The sequence below is a fragment of the Lampetra planeri genome, chromosome 3 (assembly GCF_965212315.1).
Source record: "Lampetra planeri chromosome 3, kcLamPlan1.2.h2, whole genome shotgun sequence".
Classification (NCBI taxonomy): Eukaryota; Metazoa; Chordata; class Hyperoartia; order Petromyzontiformes; family Petromyzontidae; genus Lampetra; species Lampetra planeri.
Window position 1 is genome coordinate 10,534,834 of NC_136109.1, and position 10,826 is coordinate 10,545,659.

Sequence of the window (10,826 nt, forward strand, 5' to 3'; positions counted from 1 at the left end):
TTCCACAAAGTCAGCTGCCCGTCCATCTAAATGTAGCTCTAACTGCTGCAACGCCTCCTCATCTGACCACCCATTAACCTTTTTCGCCCCCCTGATGCTGCGGGCAAACGATTTCCATGTTGGAATTCCTTTGCCCGTAAATGTGCATTTGATTTTAATCTGGGTTGGGGGGCCTCTTTCCCTTGGGGGTGCGGGGGATCGTCCCGTTTCTGACACCAATATGTGAGGGTCGCTAGCCCCCGAGATCCCTCCCTCGATAATGCTAACGGCCGGGCTAGCATCATCAATCGCCCCCCCGCTGCTAGGTTCCTCACCCGTGGCGTGGGAACCATCGCCCGAGGATTCCCCTCCCCCGCGGGTCCGCGTAGCCGGCATGGCTAATTACCGAGTAGTATTCTGCCCCTCCCTACTACGATACCTCCCTGTCCTAATCGCGCGCCTGCAACCCACACGGAGCGAACGTACGCACGCCCACACACACACACGCCGCTCCGCGCACTCCAACTCAACTCACGTTATGATCGCGCACCTGTATCGCACACGGGGTGGTCGCACGCACACACACGCAGCTCCCCACGCGACACACTGCTCAACAAGATCACGCGAGACCACGCTTCGCTATTAATGATTTATTATATGCTACCTGCGAATTGATGTTGAATCAGTGAGTCGACGAGGCTGGCCTATTCCACCCAAACCTGTACCTATTCCCTATTTATCGGCTTACGCTACCCTACTTCACCCCCCCACTCACTGTTTGGTGCCCGCGGTGGTTCGTTGCTCCCGGTGCTAACAGCGCACCTCGACGCGTCGCACGGACGTCCGGGTCGCTGGCTGGAGCTGCTGCGGGTCCGCTGGCCTGGAGAGAAGAGTCCGATTTCCCCTTTGCGCTCCCCATTTGTCCTGATTCCCGGACCCCTACCCCCTTCCCACGCACCGTGCGCCTTTGCTATGCTAATTAATCCTTTGTCCGCGCGGCGTGAACTCCAAACAATGGCACGCGCCCCCCTCGCCCGGGCCAGGCAGCTCCGCGGTGCCTTTGTTCCGCTAATCAATGAGCGACCTGCACGGCGCAAATTCCAATCAATCCTTTTCTCACGCAGGCCCCCATCATCGAGGTTCATGCGGCGGTGTCCATCACAAAGGCCCGTCGTGGGAAGCTGTGCATGGCTCCTCGCGCGCCTCCCCTCTCCCAATTATTTATACTAATAGCCTTATCCTTAAACTCCCCTAACAATGCTGCCTGCGCGCTCAAGCGTAATTATCCCAACCCTCCATGACTATGCGCAACAGCTCCTGCGGTCCCGCTATTCGTGCTGTCCCGTCCCTCCCCTGCTTGCCCCGTCGACCCGTGGGGGTGTGTGTGGGGGGAAAATGCACCTCAACCGCGGTGGCCGAATGCCCCATGCCGCGACCACACCATATTACGGCTGGTCGCAGCGCCGCGGCGCAACGTAGCACGGGGGAGGCCGTCCAATTCCCTGATCGCCGGAAACCGTGAGAGTTAACCCCGATAAGGGTTTCTCGGATAAAAACCGGTCGGCCAGGTGACCTCCCCTCGGAGCTCTATGGGGGGGGGGAAATGCGTGCGGGTGTGTTCGTGTGAGGTGAGGTGAGGGGGACGCGGGGTTGGCTCCGTTGCTTGGTGGTGGCGAAGTCGGGGGTTTGGGCGCCTGCCGAACGGCTTCGTGGCGGCGGCATCACACTTGGTTGGACAGCGCATTCGTGCACGACAGGCAAATAATCCCTGGTGGGCAGTGTTGAAGCTGTTGTTCCTACCTGTATAAGTGTAGTGTATCATGTCGTGTGTAGGTTAAATGTTGAGTTTTATAAAGGCACCACGGGGTGACCAACCCCACCCCTCAACCAGCCCCACCCTCCCCACCCAGCCCCACCCTCCCCACCCAGCCCCACCCCTCCCACCCCCAACTGAATCACCTTAAGGCTGGGAATGTTGAAAGAAACACGAGGCAAAATGATCCGCTTTTTTCTTTTCAAGGCTTCCATTTTATGAACGGAGCCACCCTCCCCCAGTTCCATTTTGTGAATGAAACATCGACCGTCTCCTCATTGGCCGGAGTCGCGGCGGTGCCCCCCCCCCCCCGCACAACTAACTCCCCCCAACCCACCGCTCCCATTGGTTGACGCCCCAGAGCCAATGGGAGGGCTCTGGTGGAGCAGGGCTATGCACGACAAATAATCCCTGGTGGGCAGTGTGGAACTGTTGTTCCTACCTGTATAAATGTGCATTACCTCCCAGTGCTCGACTACAGTGAATGCCCATCAAACATTCTGACTAAGAAAATACCAGGCTACTGTTTTGCGTAAAAGCGAGTATCCTGACAGAGCCCAGTCCTGGAAAAAGTTCACGCGGCTTGGTAATGAAAGGGGATCCAGCTGACAAGTTGGAAGAGCTTGTCTGTCCATATCTTGCCTGTAATATCGGCCGTTCACCAGCATTGGCCCAAGCAAGCCTGGCTCTGCCGATCAGACGCAATATCGAAACCAGTCCAGGGTTTTACTTGTTTTGAAACGATGCTGCTGAAATGATGTACCCCAATAAAGATGTGCAGCCGATGGGTTAAAAGGGGATATTTATTGCTTTAGTCTGTGCTCGAGGTCATCTTGGATAAGGCATTTAAATGTATAAATGTCAATTATAGTATGGAACATAGTTTTCATCATTAAGAAAATACATACCAAGGTGATATTCCAGACACCGAATACTGCACGATTAGTGGAATGTCTGTTGTGTTAATTTTGGTGGCTTCATTTACAAACAATAACGGGATGGAAATCATCACAACACCTCGACATCAAAATAGCATTAGATGATAGTAAAAACCTCAGTTTATTTGCAATGTGTTCAGGCTCGTAGTTTTACGAGTCTTTCAAACGGTAAAACAATGTTTTATTTAGTGTCTTAAATAAATAAGTATAACCCGTAAAAACAAAGTTTTTCACTATAAATCCTTTATATACGTGGCAGCGAACTTAATATACAGGATTTAAAAATATATCCACCTGTGGAGGACGTGGGGATCGATCCCGCGACCTTTGGCATGGGAAGCGAGGGCGCTACCAACTGCGCTACTCCGCCACAGCCTGTGGAGGGGTTACGCTCTGGGCTCTTATACTGTGACGTTCAGCCAAAGCGATGAATGAGTTCTATTTGAATATATGTAAAATATTTTTTTTATTCTTAGGTTTTTTCGGTAAAGTCACGTAGGTAAAAGATCAAAATTAATAAAAATAAAATAAAGATCACGACGTTTCGGAGGCAACACAAGTCTCCGTCATCAGGTGGGACCGGCACAGCCAGATTAGCTGCATCAAGTGAGGCAATGATTCAAGATGTAATCCCTTAAAAGCGAGTTGAGGGGGAAGGAGAGGGGGGGGGGAGCTCATCAGAATGTGGTAGCCAATGAATGGAACGTATCGGGAGGGAGGGGGGCGGGGCCAAAAGGGTGGGCGACGGCGTGGAAGCGATTGTGCGCAAGCGACAAACTGCTGCACACGCCAACGCATAGAACAGAGAGGGGGGAGGCCTGATACACATGATAGAAAAGAACGAAAATGCCCATGTTTATACCAATGCTGGCTGAACAATGAAGAGATTACTGTTAAACACTGGGGATGTTAACACTCGGTAAAGTAAAGTAAAATAGTGCCTGTCAGATAAGATGGTCCAAAAAAGTGTAATTAAGTCTTTTTTGCGTGGTTAATAACATCTTTCCAATGATTACTAAGTTTGTACCCATCATCACGGTTGAAATTATGTTTTTTTTTGCCTAAAAAGTGTAAAATTTTGGGAATTTTTTTTTTCACGAACATTAATTGTCTGGCACAACGAGTCTGTGTGGAAAATGTCAGCTCGATTGGATCACGGGAAGTGGGTTAAAAAACGAGCGAAAGATTTGCACGGTCCTAAGCAAGCAAGCAAGCACGCAAGCAAGCAAGCAAGCACGAAAGCACGCAAGCAAGCAAGCGAACTTAATATAAAGGATTTAAAAATAGCGTTTCCCTTCCAGTCATGCAAAAAATATACACATTAATATTACTTTACTGAAATATTTTAGATGTTTTCAAACTCGATTTAACAGAAATGGCTCTGTTCTAAACCAATAAAGTACCCTGCAGGAATATTGACAAAACTCATCAGTGGTTTTTTTCAAAATACAAAAGTATATTTTTCCCACCAATATTTTACCAATGTGCTGTTTTAAAGTGAGAGCTCAAACACGAGTTCACATGCAATGCTACTACATAAATAATCCAACACCACTTAATCCACTGTGGTGCAATGTCTTGCTCCAACAAATCAGCTTATCTCATCACTTGCTCTCTCCACGATAGTCATTCTCTCAGGCATGTTCACCACTCGTTTGCATGGGTCTCTTCACAGAACGGAATCGCGTTTTCTTCGTCCAACGGTGCTATTATTGCTACATTCACTCTTGCACCGGTGTTTTTTTAGGCTGATCTTGTTCAAGAAGCGCCCCCCGCACACCGTGCAGCAGTGCGTGTTCTCGCTCGTGTGCATTCGTTGGTGGCATATCATCTGGCCACTTGCGGTAAAGCGCTTCCCGCACACGTCACAGCTGTAAGGCCGTTTGCCCGTATGCGTACGCATGTGGATTTTCACATCGTCGTTTTTGGAGAATTTCATGCTGCACACCTTGCAGCTGTACGTCTGCTTGCCCACGTTCACGGAGGGATTCTGGCTTTCTGAGACCCCCGTCCCGGTCGTGTCTCTCCGCAAAATCGAGCGACGCTGCATTGTTGATGGAAACGGCTTCTCATCAACAGAATCAGAAGCGTCCGTTTCTTCACCGTGTATTTCAGCTGCTGTCTGCTGTGAATAGGATCCATTATTTGCTGGGGACGTAAGATTTTCTCTTGCATGGCAGAGTGAGGTCACGTTCTCGATTTCAAGTTCAGGGAGGTCGTCCAAGAGATGCACACCTTCATTAGAAAACAAACCAGTTTAATACATTGTACATATACATTTAGACACTTCCATTATTTACACTAATGTACAGTGTTATTACTGATTGTGGAAAGTAACACAACTTAAATGTGTGGGTTAAAGGCAAACAGTTAAAGCGAGAGCCCACATTTAAACTATACATATTTATTGTACAGATTGATTCAATTTTTTAACACTTATATGGGACTGTCGTTTTAATGGAAAAAGAACGGATAATACACTCTAACATGATAACAAATGTATGTTAATAGATTCAAAAAGTCAAAGAGTCTCCATTTGTTCGCCATCATTGTCAACACATGCCTGGAATCTTCTCCAGGTGGTCTCCAGAATCCCGGAGGCACATTTCTTGTGGTATTGTTGAAAATTATCAGAAGTGTAAAACATTTTCTGAAGCACCCTGTATTATACCAAGTAATCTTTAAAAAAATCAAGGTTAGCTTAAAATGCCTACTAGCTATTTTAAATGTAATATAAAAAATTAAGACCATTATTGTGAATAATCCTTTTGAGGATAAAAAAAAATTCAAAGTGTATCCTGCATTTCTTACATAAGTAAAATTCGCTTTGTGAAGTCATTTATTGGAATCATCACTCGGGCGTTGATTCAGGGTGACATTTCAGCATTCCTAATTGTAATTTTGGAATGTGTAAAAGAAGTTTAATGAGTTTTTTTTTCTTTACGTGGACATCGCATTCAGCAGGCCGAGCAGTTGGCCAATTACGACCGATTTAATTAGTCATAATGAACAGGAGGGCTAATGTGAACAAACCTTTTAATAACAAAAGTCCTGTAATGAAATATATCTTGCATTCGTGCATATATATATCAGGCTAAGCAACATCAGATAATGGCCTTGTTGGGATGCAATAAGTGTTTTAAAATGTGTTTTATATATATAAAACCTATCTATTTGTGATGAGCTTTTATTGTATACATATTCAATGCAACTAATCTAGCAGCTGGCAACACACAATTTACTATAAACTCATTGGAGGCATGACTTTATATTGAACCCTTGACACATCATTCCTACTGCACGTGAGAAAAATGAATTGCACAAGGATGGTTCAAACCAATGCATTAGCAGAGGATCAAGGAGGTGGTATTTGCACTTCGTGATCTTCCAATACCAGATTTGTGTTATAACATCAGCAATCAGCACTTAACCATTTTAACTCTCCTGATTCTTGCTCCAGTGCTCAAAGAAGCAGGAAAGGGTTTACAAAATTGGAAATCGTAACTGAAAAAAACAATGGGCCGAAATAGCATCCAGACACAAACGCAAAAATATTTTTGGCACAAAATAAAGCGCTAGTTGTTATAAACTGGACTGTACCTACAAATTAAGTACATCTAAAAAATCCTGCAATTATTGAAACAAGTAAAAAATTGTACCTTGAGGGGGTTCCATTTTTATTTGGTTCGTAGTCATGGTGAAGTTGGTGTCATCCGAGGCTTGAATTAAGGTTGCTTCCGACTCCACTGCACCATTCCAAAACCACATATGAATCATATATAAGACATAAATCATATAGAAATCTACTGTATACACCCAAAATATAAAATAATAAATTACAGCTGTATCATTGGCTGATTATCAAGGGGTACAAAGTATTATCAGTACCATTTTGTTTGTAAAGTAACATTACATTATCCACAATGCAAAGCAATAAAAAGGGGGTACAATTTAGCATTACCATTTTGTTCAGATTGATCCATTTCTGCTGGCCCATCTTCAAAAGCAACACGAGCTGCTGATAAAGAAGAATCCACTTGGAGTTTCCGATTGTCCCCGTTATCCAACCTCTGCACGGACTGCAGCAGCTCCCGGCTCAAGCCGCTCAACAGCGCGAGCAGCACCTCCACCAGGCCTCCCAGCGTCACGTCGCTGGGAGAGGAGGCCGCGGCGTCGTTCCTGCGCAGCGTCCCAGCGTCATCGTGGGGCTCGGCACCCTGCAAATCCTTCACCACCTGCCGCAGCACGGCGTAGAAGCCGAAGGGCAGGCGGTCGCGTGCCGTGGCCAGCAGCTCGGCACGCACGAGGTCGTCCCTGACGCAGGCGCGCAGGACCCTGAAGTCCCGGATGCCCAGCTCGGAGTCCATGGCCCGGGCCACCTCCGCGTTCAGGCCCTGCGCCTCCAGCCACGCTGTGAAGTCCCCGCTCGTCTCCAGCAGCGGGGTGGTCACTGCGTACGCCATCTAGGTGGGATGGGTAAAAGATATACGGTTACATTTGTTTTATGCGGCGAGTTTGTTTACCTTCTTGGTTCTTTCGGTAAAGTCACGTAGAAGGGAGATAATAAAATAATAAAAAGAAAACATAATAAAATAATACAACAGGTCTGCTGACAGACCTGTTCTTCACCTGAGGACAGCTGCTTGCGTTGTGGCCGAAACGTCGTGAGAATTGTATTATACTGGTAGGAACGAAGTGGACCAGACACCAATAGATTATATCGTCCGTCCGTTTGTCCGTCCGTCCGTCCGTGTAGCAACATCGCCCCCTACTGCAAACACTTGGCATGACCCTACAAAAACCTTTAGACTCAGTGACGCTATCCTGGTAGCAACATCGCCCCCTACTGCAAACACTTGGCATGACCCTACAAAAACCTTTAGACTCAGTGACGCTATCCTGGCTAAACAAGTGTAACATTCCCTTATAATTCCCTCAGATAGCTTTTAATTAAAACATTTAAATTAATGAGGCATTCCTGGCTAAACACGTGTAACATTCCCTTATAATTCCCTGATAGCTTTTAATTAAAACTTTGAAATTAAATAAAAAAAACTCACAGCACCCTAATAATTCCCTGAGATAGCTTTTAATTAAAACTTTGAAATAAAAAAAACTCACAGTGCCCTAAAGCCTACAGCTAGGCCTAAAGCCTAGAACTAGGCCTGAAACTCTCCCTTCGTATCGTACCCCCGCGTGTGTGAAAGGGAGTTATGTTTAACAATGTTACATTCCCTCATGTTTTTAAATAGAAACATTTAAATTTAAAGCTTTTACATAAATCATTAAAACATTTAAATTAAAAATTAACTCACAGCGCCCTAAAGCCTACAGCTAGGCCTAAAGCCTAGAACTAGGCCTCAATCTCTCCCTTCGTATCGTCCGATTAGGTGTAGCAACATCGCCCCCTACTGCAAACACTTGGCAGGACCCTACAAATACCTTTTGACTCAGTGGGGCTTTCCTGGCTTAACAAGTGTAATAATACATTGTTTATATTCTTTGGTTATTCGTTCCTACCAGCCCACCCCGCAGGGTCCTGTTTTTATGTTTTATTATTTTATTATCTCCCTTTTACGTGACTTTACCAAAAGAACCAAGAAGATGAATCCCTGCAGTCACGAAAGCTTTAAATCGAGAGTTTGTTTAGTTTAATTAAAAAATGTTATTTAAAAGCACGTTTGTGAATGAAACCCATGCCCAACTATGCCTCACTTGTCTTGGCCGTGATCTTTGAACGCACAGGGATGGTTCTCCCCTGTTTATATTTCGCCACTTACGCAGCTCTCGCTCTCCCGGAGCCTGTGTACACAGCTGGTGTAGAAATGAAATCTGGACGCCTTTAATTCAACCGGGAATGGGGCAGACATCACCGGAAACTGCGTCAAAAGCCTGAAACGTGGTTTATAACCTGACGACCCAACCTTGACAACTCTCCATTTTCGCCGTTCACCGACTCTTGTTCACTATTAATCGGTTACCTGATTCTCAGCAACAAGTGCTATATTTATCGGAAGAGGAATTATCCCCATTAACGTTCACACTGATAAATTTACATGTACAACAACAAAAGCTGTATCAACCACCACGAATATTAACCAAATCCCTTAACTCTCAATGTAATCCCGTAACTCTACTTGACATCTGTGAACCTACTGGACATCTGTGAAAGAGCTTTATAGCTCATCGGATTCCTCCAGTCTAATAAATTTTCTGATAAACACAATCTACAGTTAGGAATTTTAACCGATTCACTCATAAGCTCTTAATAATTATTAAGCTATAATTACGAATCAACATTAATATCTCCATATATATAAAACAGGCAAAGTCGTGAATGTGTCTGTTCAAAATGTTTAGCGTATCTTCTTGGTTCTTTCGGTAAAGTCACGTAGAAGGGAAGTAATAAAATAATAAAAATAAAACAATAAAATAATTCTCACGACGTTTCGGCCACAACGCAAGCAGCCGTCCTCAGGTGAAGACCAGGTCTGTCGGGGAGACAGCGTCTGAAGCCAGCGTCATTCAGACGCTGTCTCCCCGACAGACCTGGTCTTCACCTGAGGACGGCTGCTTGCGTTGTGGCCGAAACGTCGTGAGAATTATTTTATTGTTTTATTTTTATTATTTTATTACTTCCCTTCTACGTGACTTTACCGAAAGAACCAAGAAGATGAATCCCTGCAGTCACGAAAGCTTTAAATCGAAAAATGTTTAGCGTACTTCCCGACATGCATTTGGGGGGGGAGCTCAATAATGCATATATTTTTTGCACAGCAAGTGAGCAGTGACGTCAATCTGTCGTGTGACCCGCGCATGTGGAAGCGTAACGCATTGTAGTGTAGTGGTTATCGCTACGCTCACGGCCGGTGACGATTATTTGAACCGGTCCTGGGCCTCCCCTAGGTCGACTCAGCCTCAAACAATTAACTGGTGTGGTGGGTGAACATCGCCACTGGGGAGACAAAGGCGGCCGGGCGTGGTGAATTAAGTCCCGGGCGAAGCCAAGTAGTAAAGCTAGTTTAGTATACAACATAAACACTTCTCAACCGTAACTTCCCTTAGAAATCCCAGAATTAAACTCCCCAAACGAAAAAGAACACACCTGCCGATATCAATCGATAAATCATCTCACCATATTTGCGAGTCAACATTTATGAACAAATTACGATCGCACACATTCATATCTTTTAACTTTATAATTCCTGCTTTCGAATGAAATCCGGCGATATTAACAAAGTGCAAATTCCACGCGTTTACTAGGCCCAACTTAGGCTCACCTCATGCCAACTAGGCCCAAACAACGCAGAATGACAACTAAATCGATTTTTAAAAACCTCCACGTAAATATTGACCCGTTTCACCTTTTATCATTAACAAACGTGCGATGTTACAATTACAGTACCTTTTGTGCGAGGATTTCGACGGATTACAATAAAAAAAAACCTACGAGTATGGATTGCAACCAGCTTCTTCTTGCCTCCCGCCAACTCGACGCCTCACAATAGCCCGGATGCAGACCCACGTGACCGCTACCTGTCCACCAAAGCCAGAATCAGAAGATGTATTTAGACTATTACTACCCTTTGGTTCTTTCGGTAAAGTCACGTAGGTATAACATAAAATAAGTCACGACGTTTCGGGCGCAACACAAACGTCCGTCATTAGCTAGGAAAGCATAGTCTGCTGTTGAGACAGACTGATTTAAAAGTTTTAAATGGGTGTAGCCCAAGGGTCATAAAGAAGTGGGCGGGGCTAGTGATGTTATACAAAATCGGTACAGTACTCATATTTGCCTCGTTTTCACTTGGGAGGGGGTACATTTTACGCAACAAAGTCATGCCTCAATAACGGAAAGACTATAGCGCGCTTAGCAATAATCAGAACGTAGTGGTAGCGATTGTTTAGTTAATTTTCCCCCAATTACATTCCTTAAATAATGATCAAATAGAGCAAGTCAAGATCTATAAGTATCTTGGGGTCATCCTGGATTCAAAACTGAATTTTGAAGATCACATTGATTATATTGGGAAAAAGACAAAAAATAAAATAGGTTTTCTATATCGACACAAGCACTGCTTCCCCCCCTGTGTTCC

The 10,826-nt window shown here is 45.2% G+C and overlaps 1 protein-coding gene across 1 annotated transcript; it reads right to left on the reverse strand.

Moving 5' to 3' along the window:
• Positions 1-2,577: 2,577 nt before the first annotated feature.
• LOC144717322 (uncharacterized) lies at positions 2,578-10,644 on the reverse strand. The gene is made up of 4 exons (XM_078592804.1): positions 10,136-10,644; positions 6,692-7,193; positions 6,390-6,476; positions 2,578-4,965 (listed from the first exon to the last, which is right to left on the reverse strand). Exons 2-4 carry the CDS (start codon positions 7,191-7,193, stop codon positions 4,400-4,402), a joined length of 1,155 nt encoding a protein of 384 aa, XP_078448930.1. The 5' UTR covers positions 10,136-10,644; the 3' UTR covers positions 2,578-4,399.
• Between the last annotated feature and the right edge of the window lie 182 nt (positions 10,645-10,826).